This window comes from Vidua macroura, chromosome 1, assembly GCF_024509145.1.
Source record: "Vidua macroura isolate BioBank_ID:100142 chromosome 1, ASM2450914v1, whole genome shotgun sequence".
NCBI classification, from domain to species: domain Eukaryota; kingdom Metazoa; phylum Chordata; class Aves; order Passeriformes; family Viduidae; genus Vidua; species Vidua macroura.
This window is the reverse complement of record NC_071571.1, coordinates 49511759-49533870: the sequence shown is the minus strand read 5'-3', so window position 1 is coordinate 49533870 and position 22112 is coordinate 49511759. Positions and strand designations below refer to the sequence as shown.

Genomic DNA, 22112 nt, shown 5'->3' with positions numbered 1-22112 from the left:
TAAAACTGGTTTTAGAGTAACATTTATTAACATATGTTCAGTTGCATCCTTTTTCCTTGTGCACAGATTTGTCTGTTGTATTTGGGGATTTTATACAGTTAAAACCATACTTTTGCAGAGTTTGAGATACCCTATCATTAACGCAATAAAACTTGCTACCAAATACAAAAGCAAAGAGAGGAGAAGTATACTTTCTACATTCAGGGTATTCTTCATTGTTATTTTGTACAGGTATACTGAGGCATGTCATTGTCAGCACGATCTGTAAGTAAAGAAAAAAAATCATATTTGACAAGAATACTATAATATTGTTACAATGATCAGACACTTCCTTAACTGAATGTTTCTATTGGATTTTTTTTATAAATAGAAACAGAAAACTAGAGGTTATGTAATAAAAAATAAGTAAAAACAAAGAAGAACAATACATGAATGTACTAGGGTTTTTGCTTCATCAGTGGAAGTTTTAAATCATCAGAAACTGTTCAAACAATTAATATATTGTCATTTGCACCTTCTGTCTTCTTTCTCTGCTTGCATGCATTTGAAATCATGTTACAAATGTTTATCTAGAAAATTACTACTCCAGTTGTCCTGTGTCTGTTCTCTGTTAGGGGGAAAACTTATTGAGGAGCCTTTAAAGCAGCCCCTCTCTTCTTCTGAGATGCAAATGCAATATGGCTCTAGAGGCTAATAAACTTTTACAGAGTGAAAGAGTTCAATAAAGAGACACTTTCACTTTTCTAGATGTGCTTATTCCATAATAATAATACGTTATTATATGAGAAATGCTGCCAATATGTACAAGAACACACCAAAGTTACTGTTTGAGGGAAAACAGCTTTGAATGTGTTTGTAGCCTCATCTGTGGATGGTGTAGCAGGTGTGGTACATTGTGTGGCTGGGCAGGTCACACACTTCTTGTAGTATGTAGTAAAAACTGTGCTTTTTCCAGTTTTAATTGGAATTCCTAAATGAAACACATTGATCAGATAAGCTGTCATGTATTCAAAATAGTTTGTCCATCCAACTTTAAAATATTCTTACATAAATATAAAGATTATAAGCCTTTTTCCTAAGAGTTGCTGGTTTGGTTGTAGGTTTAGCTTTTCAGCTTGGCCTCAACGGGACAGAACTTACTACTGTGCTGTGATTTGTAGTGAATTCACTTCTGTTGATGAGTAGTTGGAAATACTGTTTAACACAAAGAGCTATAACGCGTGCTCAGGTCTTTACAGCAACTTGCCTCATACCTTACTAACTCAAATTCTGTGTTATCCTCACACAATGAGCATATATATATATGTATCTCTATATGTATATCTCCATGTTTCTGTATAATTGAGAATCTGTGGGGTAAAAAAAAGTATAATTAGATTTTTTTTTAATATTGGCAAAGTGACAGCACACATGTAAACTAGTAGCAGTCTGCAAAATAGCTGTATTTAAAAATATATGCTTATGCATATATGTGTCTGCTAGATGATATAACTTTTGAGGCATTATCTGCAGCTATGGAATAATTATAAATTAAAAGAGGATTTTTAGGTCTGTGATACTGAATGTTCAGATTCAACCAGAATTAATGAGATCTAAGTTAACTTGTCTGTTTTGCCACAGACTTTGAATGCTCTCTTGGTGGTGACATCCTTTTTTTTGTGATTTATGTTCCTAACCTGCAATGCACAGGAATATTTCCTTATTTGACTCTGTAGTGATCCTAACTTCTATGAGGATGGCATATATGCCCCTTTTTCCTGAGTGAGTTCTGCTGTAAACACAATTAGACATACAGACTGTTCTTTAAAAAACAAAATCCCAATATATGCTATTGTTTTCAGGCCCCAAACTGCAAATTTTGAGTAGCATATAATATAAAAGTGGCACACATGTGGATAATTCATAAACCTATGAGTTGTCAAAGTCAGAATCAGTCAACCAGTTCTAAAAATGTCATTGATGTACATGGTATATTTCAGCCTAAAGGCTGAAAATACCAGCAGCAATGGATATTGGGTATAAAACGACCAGAGCAAAGCTGAGCCTTTGGTCAGCCATGTGGAGGTGCTTAAAGCCAACGCCTCTTCTCTGAAGGAGCTAGAATTGTCCTATTAAAATATATGTTCATGGTTGTTTTATGCTTCGAATACCTGTAGTCCCCAGTCTGTGAATAAATATGCTGCTCCAGTTGCTGAAAAAGGAAGCTTGATTAAACGTGTCAGTCTTATTGAAAGTTGAGAGCTTTATTGTCTTTAGATGTGTGGATAGTTGTGCACAGAGGTAGTGGATGAAGAAATCTCTGTCAAAATTGAAACAGTAGTATGCAGTTAAACTTGAAATCAGTCTAGGATGTACTGGAAGAGAGAAAAGGTTCTTGGCAGCAGCCAGAAGGAGGCTCAAATTTTCAAATCTTACAATATTTTTGGGGAGATACTTTCAAAATTCCCAGGTGTGTAATTTTTTCAGTCTCACTTCCTTTTTGAAGACAGAGCCAAGCTTATATTCAGCTTTTCTTTTCTTTCTTTGCTTTTATGGACCTTTTTTCTTTTTTCATTTTTTTAAACAAGAAGCAAAGCAAATAGTTTCCAAGTATTCAGTATGTGTGGATAGTAGGATGAGCAACAATACCCTGATGTCAAGAACAGCATATGCTTAAATAAAGGGAGAAGATTTCTTCCAGTTGTTTTAATGTTTTGTGTGATTTTCATGTTTACCTTTTAGTGTTCAGAAAACTCAATCTGTTTTGGATCCTTCTTCCTAGTTTTTGTTTCTGGCATTATGGACAGCAAATGAACTCCCTAAAGCTCTTCTCTTAACACAGGAAATGATTGCTTGTGACTTTGACATCTTCCAGTCTTTGCCATGGTTCCTTAAATTCCATTTCACCTTCTATTTTGTTTAGTGCTGTGTTCCTGTGGTAAAATTTCTCAAACCTAAATATTTAGACTAAGTTGTAAATCTGGTCAACATCTTTGTTTTAGTCTTTTTATTTAGCTGTTGACTATATAATCTTAGTATTGCCTGCTTTTTTCCTTGGGTGTTTTCTTTTAGCCTCTCTCTTTTTTCCCCCCTCTTAGGATATGTATTAATAATATGAAGTTTGGGTAAGAGGTATTTTCAGTTTTTCATGTAGCATTTCTTGACCTGCTTACTTTGCTTATATAGCAGTTGCTGCCCTATGTGTGACACTAAATTCTTTAAACATGCAGATAATTATATTTTATCCATATTCACATGCCTAGGCGAAAGTATTTGCACCGTAGACAATGAAAGGAGGGACCTGAATAACTGGGAAGTTTCCAGTTTTGATTTTTTTTTGTTATGGGACAGTTTTAGGACTGTGTAGCCAATGTGTGTTTGTACATGTTTTGCTTGAAGTTTCCCTACTGCTTGAAATACTTTTTGCAGTGTAAGTGTGCTTGCTTCATAATTATTAAGTTGCTCCACAATTTCTGTGTGGTTAAATTAGCACTAGGGAAGAGCAGGTGTATATGGGGGTGTGGCTTTGTTTTCTACATTGAAATAATTTTATAGTATGGACAACTAACATGTTGAAAACTTGATATTAACAGTAATTGAAGAGAATTAAGCACCTAAGGAGGTGAATAGACTCTTTAAAAGATGTTTTTCATGTTGGTTTTTAAAATAGTGTATTTTCTTTCTGTTTCTAGGTTTTCTCAAATAATGATGAAGCCCTTATTAACAAAAAACTACCCAAAGAACTTCTGTTAAGGTAATTCTACGTAACATTTTAAGGAATAAAAACCTGAGGATTGTACATTGCTTATGTGTCTTACAGGCTGTCAAATGCTATTCATTCTTTCTTAAATCCTCTTGAAATAAATAACACACCTGATTTAGTTCTTGGAATTCTTGAGCTTGTTGCCTTGATTTGTTTCAATGTGTTCAAGTTATACTGTACCATGGAAGATGTAATTTAGTTGTGATTTTTGACTTACATGTCAGAAAAAGAAGTGAAATAAAATGTCCAAAAAACTTTGGTGTGCCAAGTAGTCAGGTCTTCCACACTCTTAATGTTTTATATGTGTCTGAAGAGCCTAATTCTCTAATGTAGTTCACACTTCTTGTGCCATGAACTTTATGATAACCAAAAAAAAAATACAAATTTAATGTCAGAGCTTCCAAAAAAGTCACTGCAGTGAAAAGGTCTATCTATTACTATTACTGCCAGTCTGTGTTGTATAGATAGAACCAACAGGGTGGGATCTTTCTTATTGTAGTCATTGGGTTACTCATAAATTTTATCTGTTTGCTAGTGTTTGAGTGGATCATCTTTGCAAAAGTTACCTAGAATACCAAGATCAGTAAGTTCAGCCCATGACTGGTGGGTGTCTTCATGCTCTCATATGATTGAAAGTTGATTTGAAGCAAAGTATAAACCAACTGCCAAATGTGGAGCTATTGCTTGGTTGGATGTGGCCACTGCAGAGCTGGAACTGAACCAGGTCAGCAACATCTTCTGTACCTACAGTGAGGATTTGTTACAGACTAATCCTTAAGGTGAAAGAAAAAAAAAAAAAAGAATGTTTGGTTATGATGGTGCAATTACAGTTTTTAGTGGTGGTGTTATTAAAATTGAGCTGATTCTTTTTTTTCCTTAATATACTGAAGAGATGTTTGGGTCAGCTTGTGTGTATATCACTTCTTCAGTCTGTTTTGAAGTGGAAGAATGTCTCAATGGTATTTTGCATCTTGTGCACAAAGAAAATGCTCCTAAAATCATTGTGACTATCACAATGCTCTCTCAATGGTATTAAAAAAGCAGACTGTGTTAAAGGAATTGAATTTTAAAAGGCTTTTCATTTTTGTTGACATACATTCCATATGGTGGCAGACTGTAATTAGACTCTTAGAACTGTTTAGAAAATGTGATTAAAAGAGACAGTCACTGAAGGATGCCCTGAACAGGAATTCTCATACCTTTTGCTTTGTTGAGCTCAATGCCACACATGAACCACAAGATAAAAGTCAGTGTAGGATGTCCTTAGCTAAAAATCATGATCTACAAGCACTTCTTTTCAAGCATTAAGACTCCCCAATATTTGTGGAAATGACTGTCCTTTTCACTGTTATGGATGCTAAGTATCTCATTTATGTGATAGACTATAATTTGTTTATATGGTTTAGGTAGTGAAAAGTATCATGCACTGAGATAGTAAGGATGTCTTTTGGAGCATCTTTCCTAAGAGAGAGGCTGAGGGAGTTGGGCCTGTTCAGCATCAAGAAGAGATGACTGAGAGGAGCCCTTATCAATGTTTATCTGTAGCTGAAAGGAGGATGCCAAGAGAGGATGGAGCCAGATGCTTCTCAGTGGCGATAGGATAAGAGGCAACGGGCATAAACCGGAGCAGAGGAAGTTCTGCTTGAACATGAGAAAGAGCTTCTTTACTGTGTGGGTGACCGTGCACTGGTACAGATTGCCCAGAGAGGTGATGAAGTCTTCCTCACTGGAGATATTCAGGAACCATCTGGATGCAATCCTGTACCATGTGCTCCAGGATGACCCTGCTTGAACAGGGAGGCTGGACTGCATGACCCTCTGTGTTCCCTTTCAACCTGACCCATTCTGTGATTCTCTGATTTTAAAGAATTCAGCAGGAATAAAATCCAATCAAACAAGTAATTAGACTCTACCAGTGGCTTAGCTGTTTGTTCTTATATTCAAGATAGCTTCGTACAAAGCACCTTGAGGCTTATCTTGCATTTGAGGAAGTGGTGCAGCTAATCCCTGCCACTACACTGTTACAGCAGTGTCTAAAGAAGCCTTTTGCAGGGTTGAAAGGCTTCGTGGAGCTGGAACAAGAACATAAAATATCCCAGGCCAAGCATACGCAGAACTGATTCAGCCAACCATCTTTTTTGTGCACATATGTCCTTTTTGCAATTGCATGGTGATTTACTAAAGTAGTGTTGCAGATGTGGCTAGAAGAGTTGATGATCTGAGAAACTGAACTGGGACTGTCAGCTTTCTCCATAAAGAACATGATGAGCTCATGCTGAATGCTAGGACTGGGTCTGCTCTGTCAGAGGGAAATAAAGTGCTTATTTCATTATACCCACAAGACTGTGCTGATCATCAGGGTTTTGAAATGGAATGGAAGGAGAGGTGCTCTGTAAATCTCCTTTTGAAATTGTACTGCTGCAGGGACAAACTCACAAGGCCAATGGCAGAGCATGTTAGAAAGAGGGGCATGCATCTGGGTTCTCATCCCTGCAGGGTTTAGATATATAAGGAAGTTTCAGGGCACAGACCTGCCTGTCTAAAGGTTTATCAGTGGGGAATTTGTTTTATGAGCCTGCGCCTAAAGGCTGTTGTAAGCCTGAGTCTGAATGCCTTTCGACTCCTGAAACAGGATCTGTTCATGCTACAACATGTTTTAAAATTGTCTTGCCCTATGGTTATGACAGGAGAGCTTAAATATTGCTGCACTGTGTGTAATTAATATTCTAATTATTTTTTCCTTTATTAGCTATGCAGTCTACCTTTTAATTAAAAGGAGAGTAAACCAGTTACAGTGGAAACATTTTGCTCAGAGAGCTGGAATTGAACAGTAAATACCATTGAAAGTGTCATCAAATGTACTTATTTTGCTTCTTGCTTGTATCAGATATGTATGAAAACTGTTAGCACTACAGCCCACTTTTAAAAAACCCTTATTGGACTTGTGGAAAAAATGTAATTAAAATCTTGTTACAAATACTTGCAAATTAAATGTAAACACAGTTTCTTCTATTTCCAGAATTGGTCTTGTTCTCATTTGCACAAATTATTTAAATTTATGTAATCTGGCTATAACAAGCACTCAGTCGAGTTTTTTCCTTTAAAATTGAAAAACTTTCCTGATGGTAGACCAACAGAATAAAACCACTTCGAAATGTATTTGTCGAATAGTGTTACTATACTTGCATACTCTAAAGTTGAATGAAGTAATCCCTTGCAGTAATCTTTTACTTCAGTTCATCATTATCATCACTTTTAATATTATGATTGCAGTTATTACTATTACTAATGTAACAACCAGAATTATATTGGAAGGTTTTCAAGCCAGTGTTATGTCTGTTCCACATTTTCTGTGGAGTATCTACTATGCTTGTACGTAAATTGTTGAGACCCCCAGCTTCTCAGGCACAAAATTCATTTGAAAGGTTAAGAAATGAGAGATTATTTGTTCTTTCTCAAGCAGACCCAGACAACTGGGCAGAGAAGGAAGAGGCTATTTGATTAATATTGACAGTGGTGCTTTTGAAGAAGACTCTTGTTTGGAGGGGCCAGTTATACTTTGAGGTTGATGGTGTAGCTGGAGTGGAGAAAGGGAGGTATTTAATTTGTAACTTTTTCTGGTTTATGGACATTCATTTTTATTTGTAATATTGGAGTATATTTTTACCTGTGAAAGAAATAGTCTGCCTCTAAAAAATTTTTTTGTATTATTCAGGCTAAAGGATAAATTTTCACCCCTGTTAGCTGTTGAAGTGCTATTAGTTTGCCAGTTGGCAAGGAATGCTTGTTCCCTCTACTATTACATATTGCAAGAAGTAAAAGGTTGAATGAATGCTCATTTGTATGATGTTTAAGGATAGTGTGGTGGTATTATATATTGTGTAATTTAAACAGTTTTTGGATGATTGTAGCTTTATTTTTTTTGTTAGCCTATGTGCTTATGATAAAGCATCAATTGAATATACAGGACATTAATTGTAGAATTGAGTTGGTGTCTGAAATTCATAAACTCCTATCTGTCATTAGAAGAATGAGAATTCAAGTCAGGCTAATATAATTTTAATGGTAACTTTTCTAGTAGGATGTCACTGCCTTAAAGTGGCTCATCTTTTTTTTTTGTTTTGTTTTTAATTGCTGGGGAAAAACCCTAAAACAATGGATTATTACGGTTACAGTGTGCATTTGAAAATAAATTGAAACAAAAAAATGAAGTCTATGTAATTAATGTTAGAATGTCCTGATTTTTTTTTTTTTTTGGGGGGGGTGGGTTGATAAAAAGTAGTAATGTACTTTTGAAAAGAAAGTTACAGGCAGTTCTTTTGGCATGTAGAAAGATGGATAACATTTGTTCATTTGTATTTTACCTGCTAATGCTCTGTACTGTGAAAACTGTTAAGTTTTTTTACAAAAAGCTCAAGTTTAAGGAACAGAGATGTTTGTGCCTTTCAGCTGCTTAAACCATTTTCAGTTCCTTTCTGCCTACCAAGTACCAACTTCATAAATTGTACCACAAATGTAGAAACTATTGTGAATTCTGTTGTAAACCATACTTTTTGAGTGCATGTACTTACGAGTTGATCTTAGCTATCAGTTTCAAAATTTGAGTGGTCAATCAGATTTAGAAGAGGATAAGTAAAGTTTTGGGACTTTAGGAGAGGAACCCAGGAGTGGCGTTCCAGCAGCAGCTCTTCTTGTAGGCAATATTATGCATCTTGAAGGTTAAAGTTTTCATCTAATAAAGCTTTTCATGATAATAAAGTTTTAATGTTTCTATTCTTTGTTTTTATTACTGCATACTGCTTTTTGCTGAGCTTTTAGTGTGTTCATTGTTGTAGAGAAAATGTTACCATAAGCTTAAAACTGGTGAAGTCAAACACAGTATTTGATATATTTGAAGTGATGCTTTACCATCTGTGTGCTTAACTGTGGGGGAAATAGAAAAGAAATACAGTAAAGTCTACAGAAAGACATTGTCATAATGCCGTGGGAATTTCTTAGCTAGGACCTGGAGGTATTTGGATGGCTCACAATTGCTGTAAAGTTTGTCTGCTGTATCTTAGTATACAGAGTACTGACTAGTGAGTCAAAGAACTGAAAAATATAAAACTTTTGTCTGGAGCAGTTTGTGTTTGGTAAGAATTTTGTAAGGAGAAAAACAATATATGTGTTTTGAAGGGGAAAGGAAAAAACAATCTGTAATCTCAGACATGATTCATTTTCCCCACTACAAGGATCTGTATAATTAAATAGGGAAATATTTCACCCTGAATAGTTGAGACTGCTGTTTAGTGTTTGACAGTCTCAGGGAAACATTCCAGTTTTATAATGCATATGCAGTCTTTTATTTTGATTTTAGAGTGTTTTGCAAATCTTCAAAGTCCTCTATAGTAGTTTGCCAAACAATTACAGTTAAACTATTTAGAATTAGAAGGAGCCAAATTGATGCAAGTATATAAACTATTCACAGATTATAAACCAAAGGGATTATATTTCTTATGAAAGTAAGACTTCTTTTCTGTATATTTTCACAAATCTATGGTTTTTGTTAAGTAAATTCTAATATTGCCTCATACAAGTACTTTTCATTAAGTCTTTTAATTTAACATGCCTGAAATACATCTCTCCAAAGAATTAGTGCAGAGCAGCACTAATTCACGCTATTCAATACGGTGTGGGTATCCTTTAAATATTTACTAACTAGAAATGTAGAGACTAACACTGACAAGAAGCAGGCAAAAATAATGCAACAGATGATAGCATAATAGCAAATCCTGACTTGCTTCTGTGGAGTCATATATTCATTTCCAGTGGTCCTTACCTCTCAAAAAGTGATCAGAAATTAAACTGAGTAAATGAGCTGAATGAGCCACAGGCACAGGTCATGGACAAGATAAAGCCTTTGGAAATTATTTAAATATTTTGATCTTTAGCTAGAAAAACAACAGAATTATAATTATTTTAGGACTATATAAGATACACAGGGTTCTTTTGGAATACTTATGTGCTTGGCAGCAATTTAAAAAATAATATCACATTATCAATGCTATTTTTGCTATAACATGATTTATGTAATGTTACAATGTATAGTTGTTTCATTTCTCTGTGTCTTCAGACTTCAAGGTAGTGCATCTAATTTCAAATACACACAGACAGTGCAGTAAGTTGCAATTTTCTCATTAATTAGCTTTTTTTAGAAAAAAATCCTTTTATTCTGAAGATGGATGGTGTTTTAAAACTTCCCAGTGACTTATCTCATATTCAGGGCAGAACTTGGGCTCTGCCTGAGAAAACTAAAGGCTGAATCAATGCTTGGTGGTCAGTATACCCCCTTCAGAATGTGAAGAAGGTCTTATGTTGACCTTTTTTTTACACTGCTACATGCATTGTTTGTGTGCTTGTGAAATTCTTACCAAGATCAGTTCCAGATGCAAGTTTATATTTTTCAGTTCTTTGCCTCACCAGTCGGCACTTTGTACGCATTTTCTGCCTTCTTTGTATGAGATGCTAAACATTTGCAAATGATTATATCAACAATTCAGTTTGAAATTGGAGTAGGTAGCTGCCATCCTCTATTTAGTATTTTTAAGTGATTTGGTTTTGTTCATGAACAAGTGCCAGTGTACGCTCAAAATGGAATGTTTTGGGCAGCGGTATTTCAGATGGAATTCCTTTAAAAATGTGAGTGAGAGACTTGAAGAAAAGATGCAGAAAATTGCACACTAGTGCTCTTGTATACTGCATTAATGAGAAAGAGGAGATATGAAAGTGGAAGTGGGGTTTTATTGTGTCAAGGTGCTAAGTAAAATTTGTGAATTTTGAAAAACAAGTATTTTCTTTAACGTTTCTGCTTGGGGCTTCCTTATAATGGAGTGCTTTAGCTTTACTTGGTTCAAGTTACAGGTATTATCTCTCAGTAAGAACATACTTGTGATAAAGGATTAGCCACACCACAACAAACAAAACAAAAGTAAATAAGTATTTGAAGGAGGAGTAACAGCTGAAAGGAATATAGCAATGATTTACACAACCTTTGGAATTGTACTTTACCATTTATTTTGTTTAATTTTTTTTTCTTTTATTTGCTACAAAACCTCTCTTTGGAATATCATATTTAGTGAAGACTTAATTTGATGTAGGGCTTTATTTACCTTGAAACTGGAGTTTAAATAAACTCAGTCTCTTAATTCATTCATTATCAGAACTAAATGTTCAGATGTATTACTGATATAATGAAATCTGCTTTTTATATGGAGGCAGAGGGGGAAATGTTCTTCCTCATTTCCATGTGAAAAGTGCCATCAAAGAACAAAAAGGCAGTCAAAAGATACTCTTACTTTCTAAAAAAAAAATTCTTAAATATTGATGCTAGATATTTTAAATAGAAAACCATACATAAAAATACTTAGACTTTTTGGTCTGTAATTCATGAAGTATTTACAGAAGAGGTGAACATTATTATCTGTGTTTTCATGATGCAAACAGACATCAGGAAGAGAAGTCTTTTGTTCAAGATCATCCTCCAGGCCACTAGCAAAGCTACAGGTTGGATCAAGTCTACTGAATCCTACTCCAGCAACTAACCAAAGCACATAACATCTGTGGCAGTAACTATCTTGGTTTATGGAGTGTCCCTAGGCTGCATGTCACCAGTGCATCATGTTAATTGTCGACTTCTCTAGCTAGCCACTGTTGTGCAGGGTGGGTATAGTGGATTTTTGGCTGTTTGGTGCCCAGATTATAATCCCTTCACTCATGAGAAAAAAGAAATTGTAAAATAGTTGGAATGGCCAGCAGGTTGGATTAGGATTGTGGGCTGCAATTTAAACCACTGTGAATTAATCATTAGGCTAACTGCTTGTATTTAGTAAGATGTGTTATTGTTGCCAAATTTGTACTTCATAAAATCACGTAATAAAAATAAAATATATATTAAAAATTATAGACTATCTGAGGCTGAAAAATTAAACAGAACTGGCCTGTTGCAGGGACACTGGCCCTTTTTGAATTTATCATTGGGCATTTTGTTTCAGATACTGAGAGTATCTGAAAAGGTTGCTGTTGTGTTGTTATACATGATCATACTTTACAAATAAATAAAACTCATTTTCAAAGAATAAATAATAGGATCCACTTGTCCTGCAAGTAACATATAGTTACATAAAAGTTAGATGCTTTCTAAAAGTAATCCAGCAAAGCTGATTTCTGTTGCAATGGAAAATAGATGTCAGACATCCTGTAGTTAGCCTAGTATTTTGCAATTGCCAATACTTATGTCAATGTTCTGTAGTAATAAGTACCTTGGTGAAAGAAAAGGAGGTTTGGCTTGTAAAGAAGTGTTTTTTGGTGCTGCATTTGTTATTGAAAGACTTTCTATGGAGATCAGGCGAAAAAGATCTGAGTTGTTTACAAGTGGAATCTGCAGGGTTAAATTACTGGAACGTTTTGGAGCATGTAACAGAGTTCCTAGTTTAAGTGCTTTGCTTTACAAAATAGCTCATCTGCAGTGAAAAGGGGTTTGTTTTAATAATTGACCTGGAAGGTCAAGCATTAGATGAGTCAATGGATATGTACTTTGTGTAGCAATTGGTGTTCCTCAGCCTTTTGCTATTGAAACAGTCCTGACAGATAAGATACTTGGGGTTTTTTTATAGAAAATAGTGAAATTCCTTTATATTTAAATATGCCTCACTGTTTATCTTTCCAGGACAAGTGTTATTTTGTGGTTTTATTGAATAAGTTATTACAGGATTTAGCTGCAAAGTTTATGAAGTTCAGAAGTACACCAGCAATAACATTGCTATTTTAATCATGTAGCTATAAGTTTATTTATTGAATTTAATATTCATTAAAGATTATGCTTTTCTGAATTATGGCTATGAGTTATTTATCTTACCTGTATGTTTTCTAGCCTGCATATTTTTATTCTAGTGTTTGTACACACTGCTGGACTACACTTAACCATGAGATGCCTCATACCTCAGTAGGGTGTTTAGTAAAATGGAAGACAGAAGGTGAAGAGAAACCTTCCATGTATAACGAATTGTAAATATGGTTTGTATCTGTGAAATATGACATTTTAGGAGAAATATAAGACAGTTTCTATGGTGGTTATCAGACTTTGCCACTGTGTGTGTTCAGACACAATTAGTGTTCACAAATAGTGAATTGAGTGTCTGATGCCCATTTCCACTGTTGCTTGGGCATGCATGGAGTAAATGCTGGGAAAAAAAACTACTAAAAAAAGAAAATCAAAGCTGTGAAAGCTGTACTTTTGTCTCCCTGATACTTTTCCATGCATGTAGGCTTTACTCTTCCATACTGCATGTGAAGGACTTTAATGTGAACAGATTTGCTATGCAAGGAATTGTACAAGTCAGTAAGAAATCCATAGTCTAAAATGGGGAAGACATAACAGATTTGTTGTGTGCATGTTTTGTAACAACTGGACAGTGTGGTAAAGTTGAAAGGGTTTTCTAAGCAAGTTATCTAGTTGATGTACTGTCTTCAGTGAGGCATTTCTCATCCTTATTACTTTGGTTTTCATTTTGATAAAGTTTGTTATTGTCCTTGTGTGCAAAGCCACCATAAATTTAAACAGCATGAAAACCAAATGTTCTGGTTGTGGAATTCCATTAACAAGTCAGTTATAAACAAACCCATATCTTAGGTTTTTGGTGAAGATTTTTAGAAATTACAAGGTGTTTCTGTCATACCAAATTCTGGAGATCAGGCTAGAATTTCTAGGAAGTAAAGTGTCTGTATGTGGTACTCACTGCATGCATCTCATTATCCATTTTTTATCAACCCTTATAGCATTGTATCAAAATACCTACAATGAGTAATTGTTGGGGTATTACTTCAAAAGCATATTCTTCATGTGATCAAATGTGGAAGAGCCTTACAAAAGCAAGAGAGAAGCAGTTTGTCTCTTGCACAAATTGATTTCTCCCTTTTGTAGGAGGTACACTCTACACCGTTGGACTTTTGAGAAATAGCTTGTTTCTTTCTGTTTCCCCTTAGGGAATGAAACAATGTTAGGAGTCAGCTGTCTCTGTGTTTGGAAAGACATTGGGCAGTCTATTTATAGCACAAGAGAATAATAAAGCACATGTGGAATTACATGGGAAGATGCTGGAGACTGTAGACAACCACTTCTTGTTGGCCGAATCATATAAATTGGAGTGAAAATGTCTCAAAAAGGTGACCTAGAAGGTCTGTGGCCCTCATATGCTGAGGTTTGGTGAATCTTGGGTATTATCAAGCAAATTCCAGAGTAGAAGAATATGAATCCTAACTTCAGCGCTTTTAAGCAGGCAAGAAATGGGTGAAATTCTGTAATATTCTTGTCTGATGCTGTGACAAAAAGGCACTTATAATGGTCTGAAATGGCTTTGAAAATGGGGGTGATGAAATCATGCTTCATGTCTGTGTACAGCCTTGTTGATACTAATTAAATTTTTAATGCTGCACATGCTTCTGATGTCTACATTTGAAGAAACATGCTGAAAAAATAATGGGCAGAGAAAAGGAGATTTAAAGAACTGAAGTAAAACAACTGTTAAAATAGGAATTAAAGATGACATGATAAGTGGATTTTAAACTTGGTGAGGATAAAGTATGAACTGCTAAAGCACTCTTTAATTTGGTGAAGAAAAGTAGAAAACGGCATAGAGCTGTAAGTCAGACATTCACCTTGGAAATAAGGGAAACATTTCGACAGAGTGATTAACCAGTGGAACAAACTACCAGAGAAGGTGATGATTTTCTATGTCTTGAAGGCTTTCAAATAAAGAATAGATCCTTTTCTGTAAGTTAGACTTCAGCCAAATGCTAGTTTGCCGTGAGGGAGTTGAGGAACTCTGAGCTTGTACAACTCTTTGTGCCTTTGGCATGAAGCTCACGTGTGCTGCAGGGACTGCTAACATTGAAAAGTCTCCAAGGCCAAACTCATGAAGCACATGTCCAGAATGTCGTGTGCCTAGGGATGAAAAGGCTTGAAGGGCTCAAAGTGTTGCTAAGTGTATTTTCCTTCTTGAGCTCAATACAGGCTAACTAGGGAGAATTGAATAGCCTGGGACGCTAGAACTCCGAACAGATGATCCTAAATGTTACTGTGAATTTATTAACTTAATTTCCATTTCCTTGTATTAATACATGCCAAAGACTGAAGTGGAAATGAATCCTGCTGCTGGCTGCTTCCCCCTACGTAGCTGTGGTCATAGAGGACAGAAGTGCTATACAACCAGCAGCTGCCCTGCTTGGTAGTTTTTTCCACTTTTTAAAGTTGCAAGTGCCTGCTGATGGTCTTTCACCCAAATGCCAGACCATGTCGCTGTCTGTTCCCATCTCATTTTGTTGGTTGCATTTAAAGTCTTTAAAGACTCTGAAGTCTTTTAAAGACTTGAAATTACTTTAAACCTCAGAGTCTTGTGACTTGTTGACCAGTTTTCCTGACTGCTAAGGATTTGCTAGAAATTCTGAGTAATTCTGTGGGACTACAAGAATACAAGCGTGTGTTAGCGGTACACATGAAAGACTGTATTATAGAGGGTAAATAAATAGAAAAGCATGGGAAAAAGTGCTTTCAAGCACATGTGCAAGATGCCTCTTTGGAATTATAAAAGTATTTTCTGGCATCTCTTGCCTATTGTGCTGTTTGAGCAAAGGGTAATAATTGGGCTTTTGATTGCTGATAATGTGTCTTAATGTTGTTACCTGTTTTGATGGGGACAGCTTGGGCTGCCTTGCAGGAAAGGTTCTTCTCTAGAACAAAAAAAAAAAACCTAAAAGCATCACAAATGTTTACACTTGCTAAAATATTTATTCTCTTAATATAGAATAACCACTTTCAGTTTTTAACTTTTTGAAAAGTCACTTCATACAGAATGAAGCAAAAATAAATACATCTGTTCTCCATTTGGTTTTCGTTTAACTTTTTTTTTTTAGCAGAAATCCTGCATCAGCGTTAATCTCTTAACAGCAATAAACAATGAAACATGAAGACAGACTGCCAGACAACTCAAGAGTGGTGGGGGTGTATAAAATACCCTTTCCTCAGCATTCTCTGTTGTTTCTTATTTTGGTAGAACTGGATACCTCACTTCTAAAGCATGTCATGTTCTTATTTAGGCAAGAGTATTGTGTCACAAGTTCTTTCATTGTACAAATAACACGGAAATCTGTCTTTTGTGCTTCTGTAAATCTGAGATAACCCTCAGGTTCCACTCTCGCAGTGGTTCTATGAGGAAGCTTCTGCAAGCCAGGAAGCTTTTGCAGCTCTCTCTCTTGTAATCTCCACAACCTCGTCCGCTGACATTTCCCTCATGGTGGGGAGAAAGGTGATGTCAGAAGAGGGTTCCTGGTGAGTTGCTGATATTTATGCTGCTCCTAAAAGAGAGAGAACACTTCTCAGTGTTTATCTGAACAGTCCAGCGATTTTCTGAGCACATTGTGTACTTTGTGCATTCAATGCCTCTAGGTTTCCTAAAGTGGACAGGCCTCAGAAAGGATGCTCAAATGTCAAAATAGATGCTACCAAAATAAATGTTATTGACAGGATTTTATAAACTGTTTCATAGCTTCTTAAAACATCTTGCCTTCTGTTTGCTTGGCTATTAGTTTTTTGAGAAAGCATATTACTCTATGGTAAAAAAAAGAGAAGAAAAAGATTTCCAGGTGTCAAATGAAATATTGGATGACTACTATCTGAAGTGATCATAATAAATGTCCAGAAGGTTGTTATGATTAAGAAGTACTTTCATTACATTTTTTGTTCTTACTAGAGCTAAAACAGCTTAAGATGTAAGCATCCATTTTGAGCTCTAGCTTCAGATTTTCATTTGAAAAGCAGTAACCAGAATGTTACATGATTCAATTCAACATCTTTTACCAGTTGTTTGCTCTTCAATGTTAATATCTAACTATAATATGAAATTGTTCTTATTACTGTTCATTATTTTGATGACTGAAAAAGTTCCTTGGCAATCAGATAGCAGTTTATCAATGAATTACAGGAACGTCTTTCATATATTTCATAGATTTCATTCTCTGTAATAGAAAATTATTTTATGCTTAAGCTTATTCTTTATGCTTTCTTTTTCACTGAGAACATTCTCTGAACCAATTTAGTTTATGTTTGGAAATGGTATTTAGCAAAATTCATTTCAACAGTGAAAAATTTCTTTCTGTAAACTATTAAGAGTTGACAACCCTGAAAAATTGGTTCAATGATCAGAGTAGTAAATCTGAATTTTCATCTGTAGTTGTTTCTTGCAGAGTAAATTTTAAAAAAAGATACTGTATTAGACTTGGTAGTCACTGTGAAACCCTTTCAGAAATTTGGGTCATTGTCCCTTGTATTAATACTTAGATTCTTGAACTTGGATTTATCTATGTGTTATCTATTTCTTACTCTTCACCAGCTTCTGAAATCTTCATCAGTATTCGTGTAAGTTATTTCCTTAATTGTAGCACAATTAAAGGACTATAAGCTAGTTTCTCTGAATTAAGAAGAAAAAATTATCTGTTATAGTAGGGAGAGGGAACAGAAAATAGATTTTCAGAAGCAGCACCTGTTGGGTTCTCATATGTTGGTGTTGACTGTCTATAGATGATAGCTGTGATATTATTCTGTAAGTCTCAATAACCAAAAATAATTTGATAAAACACTCATATAGAATTTGACCTATTTCTTTTGTAACTGGTGTCTTTCTGTAGAACTACAGAAATGTGAATACATACAGTAGTTGGAATTTATAATTAAGCATTTTAATTGTAGTTTTCCTTTTTTTCTAGAATATTTTCTTTCTTGGACATAGTTACTTTGTGTCGCTGTGCACAAGTTTCCAAGGTATGTATTTCTCTTGGGTTTTTTTGTTGTTCCCTATGCTATTCTCTTAATTACATCCAAATCATGGGATTCATTGCAATCTGCTTCCTGTTAAAAAAAAATTAAAAATTTCTCTTAGTTTCTCTTAGTCTCTTAGTTTATTAAAGCAAATGAGCAGTGGACCCAGTTTTGTATGTAGATGTGGACTTAGTTGCTATGTATGACAGTTCTGTCTGAAGGCTGTGGAAAAGATATCCAGTCCTGTTTGCTCTGTATCTGGAGAAGAGATTAAGCCCAGTTTGGCATGATGGCATTTGCTTTTTATAAAGCATGTGGCTGTATAACACTATTTTTCAGGTATAATTGCTGTTTAAAATTCCATGTAGTTTGGTTAATGTGCACCATGTGTCTAAGAAGTAGATCCATCATTTTCTTGCCAAGTACAAAAGTAGATGGATGTTAAGTAGATGGACTACTAGTGGAGGAAAAAGGCACACACACAAGATATTAGTGAAGGCATGCTAAGTAAGTTTTTATGTTTAGCTTGTCTTAATTTTTTCTCCTTGAAATAAAATGAATAATACTCTGTTTCTACATCAGCTATGTACAATGAACTATATTATTGTACTACATAAATGAACTTAATTTCATATTTTTCTTTCTTCTCTTACAGTTGGGTTTGGTTTGGGATTTAATTGATTGGTTGTTTTAATGTATAATTGTGTAATTATTTCATTCTTTCCCCATATCACCCTGTCCTGCAACTTCAGCAAGTCTTGTGAGTCAGGTAACATCAGGTTTCATCTAAAACCTACAAAACTGCATAAGGAAACCAAAGTGATTGAATAAATTTTATCTTTCTCTGAAAACTTGTCAGTTGGATGTGGTATTCTTTTTTCTCTCATTTTCTGCATATATCTGTGTTTCTCTGGCTTCTTAATTTTGCTTTACTTTGAACAACTATTGCTTTGACAGTGAAGGACAAGCTCTCAAACATATACATGTAACTTAGCACATGGAAAAGAAAGGCCTGGTCCTAATAGTGGAAAGTCAGCAGTTTTCTGAAAGGTTTCTGTTTTCTCAGAATAGTAACTAGTGAGGTTGAGGAAGTGTGGTTTTATTGAAAGGAATCTCATCTGCAGCTATTTTTTTTCCCATTTAGATGTAGCAAAAGTAACTAATTAGAAAACTTTACAAAAGCTTTTTAAGAATGGAGGGTTAAATCTTTCTGTGTATGTGCTTCACATTTAATATCTTGCTTTGCCATATGTTTTGTAGCAACATATTAACCTTTGAAGTGCAATCCATTTATGAGATTTGAGATTAATTTCTGCAAATTCTATGTTTTTAGCTACTTCGTACTGTATGAATACTAATATCTACAATTTTTTTTTAAATGCTGCCTGAAATTGTCAAGTTTGAAATATTTGCATTACTGAGAGGAAAATAAAGGGAGTGGGCAGTGGAAGTAATAAATAAACTCTATTTGTTTTCTGTAGGCATGGAATGTTTTAGCTCTGGATGGAAGCAACTGGCAAAGAATAGACCTCTTTAACTTCCAAACGGATATAGAGGTTAGTGTCTTTTTCATGTTTAGGGTATTTTTTATTCCAATGGAGATGTTTAAGAGCATAGCCCATTCTGAGTGCCCCACACACTGTGCTTGTTTTTACATGTTTTAAAGTCTAAGTTCACGTAAATAGTACTGTGAAGAAGCAAATGAAAAAGAACTCTGTATTTGCCTTTTTTTTTTCTGGATGTATGTTTCAGTTTTCGTTGCCAGCTGTGTATCAGATGATTTTCATATATCATACACATATAGGGCTCTAGAAATTCAAGTCTGCTCATTTCTAGAAAGGAAAGGTGTAAATATGGTGCCTCTAGAAGAGTGAGATTCTTGGAATCACTTTTACAGTCTAGAGGATAGTTTTGCAGGTCCCAAATCCCTCTATGAGGGGGCCATCTAGTGCTGGAAGCTCACTGGACACTTGGCTATAGCATTTGGAGATTGAAGCACTAAAATGCTGGACAACTTTTCTTACTGCAGACTTGCCTGGATTTGATTTGTTTCATAAGATTTGAACCTTGTGTGAAATGCAGGTACATATGAAGTAATGTCCTTTCCAGTGTATAATGAAAGGTTTAAGGGCACACTTGTCTTCTGTAAGAACATGTCTGCATTAATGCTATCATAGATGTGCATAACAAAATAAAATATGACATCTGAAAATGAAGAAAAAAATTAGTGGGGAACAACAATTTCTTGATTCAGTCTGAACTGGTTTATTATTTGTTGTTGATACAAACTAAATGTAGACTACAATAATAGATTTACTTCTGTATTTTATGTTTTAGCTTCTTAGCTGCATGAATAAAATCCAGATGTGTTTCATATACTATTTTTTGCTAAACATGTTGCAAACTGTTCCTAAAGCTTTACAGTAACACAGAGGGTAAATTTTTTTCACCGCTCTTTTAAAACCTTATTTCCAACTCCTCTGCTCTACCTATCTTAAACAAGAGGCTCTTGCAGATATAGGAGAAAGATTTTCGGCATTCTGCCTCAATCTAAATGTGTCAAAGAAGACTTGGAGCTTTAATGTCATGTTTTCAGTTGCCTTTAAAAATCTTATGTTCCTCATTTGCTAAGGAAAAAAGTAAAACCCCATAGATTTGCAGTCCTTCCTCTTGATAGGCCTTTTCTGCGTTTGCAATCATTTTGGTATTTAGAAACACATAATTATATTTTCAAGATTTCAATATGTTTGTCATATATTTTACCTAGCAGTGTTACCCTCTTAGATGCTAAGATATTTGTAGCATGGGATTCAGGAGAAGGAATGAAACTAAGTTATGATCTTCTTTTGCTATAAAAAGCTATGTGGTTTGGAGCAATTCAGTTACTTCAGTATATTGCATTTAAGTACATTTGTAATACATACCCCTTAAATTTACTCATAAAAATGTTTTCAGCAAGAAATTATTTCACAAATCAGTTCTTCAACAAAATAGTTTCACGTTTGGTGTCTAAGAACTCTTTTTAGCTGTTTTAGTATAATATATTTTTGTCTGTGAATTTAAGACAGGTAAAAACTCCCAACTATATTTGGCAACTTTGTACTCAGTTGGACATTGTGCTGTTTGGCGATTTTTCAGTCAGTACTTGATCTGAGAATATCAAATTATGAAAAATTAGGTTTTGTGAAATTTTCTTTATTTAAGACTTCACATGGTAGAGAATAAAGTCGGAGGGGAACCCTATAAAAAGTGCTTGTTTTATATCAAAAATGTGTGATCTTGAATTTAAATGTACCTTAGGATTTCTTAGTATGTGGAACCAATTGTAAGCTGGGGAAGGTCAAAAAACTAGGTTTTTTGAGTGACAAATTATTCAAACAGCTAAATGCATTTGAATGCACAAAAGTTGTCTTCTTTAGTATGCTGATTTTTGGGAGGTTTTACATGATTAAAGAAATAAATGAGTTTGGGAACACTTATTATTTGTTTGTATTTTCTTTGAATAATTCTTTAGGATTTGGCTTTTTTCTGCAATGTAAATTGAACTTGCATTATATGTTATTCATTGAAGAATTTATCCTTATAGTAAAAGTATTTGGCCTTTGCTGAGAAATAATACTGATTAATTGAAAAGCTTTAAAAAATTTAAATTAGATTTTCAGTTAGTTTGTTTTGGTGTAAATTCTTTGGAGTGATAAGATAAGCATTGTCACTTATGGACCAAGAAACAAACTCTGATAAGAAAATATTTTCCCATAGTTGATGGCCAGGATGTTAGTATTAGAGAAGGACAATAAAATGAAACAATACAGCAACAAACAATTCACTGACCTGTAATTCTACACATATTTCTTCTTTCAAAAAATAAAGAGAGAGGAAAAAATGTACAGTGCTGTTAGGTATTAGTCCTGTTGTTCCTGCTCCCACCAAGGTGTTTGACACCTTTCAATTTCAAGCATCTCTATGGCAGGAGCTGTAAAACAGGTTGGACATTGTCATGATGTCTTGCCTAAGCAGGTCTCTGTGGGCAATTTCAACTTATGTGCAGTAAGAGTGACTGGGACCCTTGAGGAGTGGCCAAGCCTCCCATTCCACCTCTGGGGCAGTTCCCTACACATCTGACAAAACTTGAAGATCATTTTAGAAGTCTTAATGGGTGATTGAATGAAAAAAAAGGAAGATTGAATTGAATAGTACCTGAGTGTGAGTGGAAATCCTGAACAGGTAACTGTTCTTTCTTAAAGCAGATCAAGAAATTCAAAGATTTACAGTTCTTGGTATAGTGGGGTGTAGCTGGGGCTAGTCTTAACTCTTGGGATTTTTAATTTGGTTAGAATATTGTGCCAGAATAAAACTCAGCTAAATCTTCCTTTTATTTGGTTTAAGGGTCGTGTTGTGGAAAATATATCAAAAAGGTGTGGTGGGTTCCTGAGACAGCTTAGTCTGAGAGGATGTCTTGGTGTTGGAGACTCCTCTTTAAAGTAAGTAAAATCCTTGATGGAGACATCACTTGTTTCCTAATGT

General features: G+C 34.9%; 1 protein-coding gene across 2 annotated transcripts in view; it reads left to right on the top strand.

The window, feature by feature from the left end:
• Positions 1 to 22112, top strand: part of FBXL2 (F-box and leucine rich repeat protein 2) — a 51447-nt gene that overhangs the window by 10144 nt on the left and 19191 nt on the right. The window contains exons 2-5 of one of the 2 annotated variants that reach the window (XM_053970889.1): positions 3672 to 3733; positions 17537 to 17591; positions 19070 to 19144; positions 21975 to 22069. In XM_053970889.1, the coding sequence (XP_053826864.1) occupies positions 3672 to 3733; positions 17537 to 17591; positions 19070 to 19144; positions 21975 to 22069 (287 nt within the window). Of the gene's footprint in view, positions 1 to 3671; positions 3734 to 17536; positions 17592 to 19069; positions 19145 to 21974; positions 22070 to 22112 lie in introns of those variants that run through there. The other variant, XM_053970898.1, reaches the window with a different exon arrangement.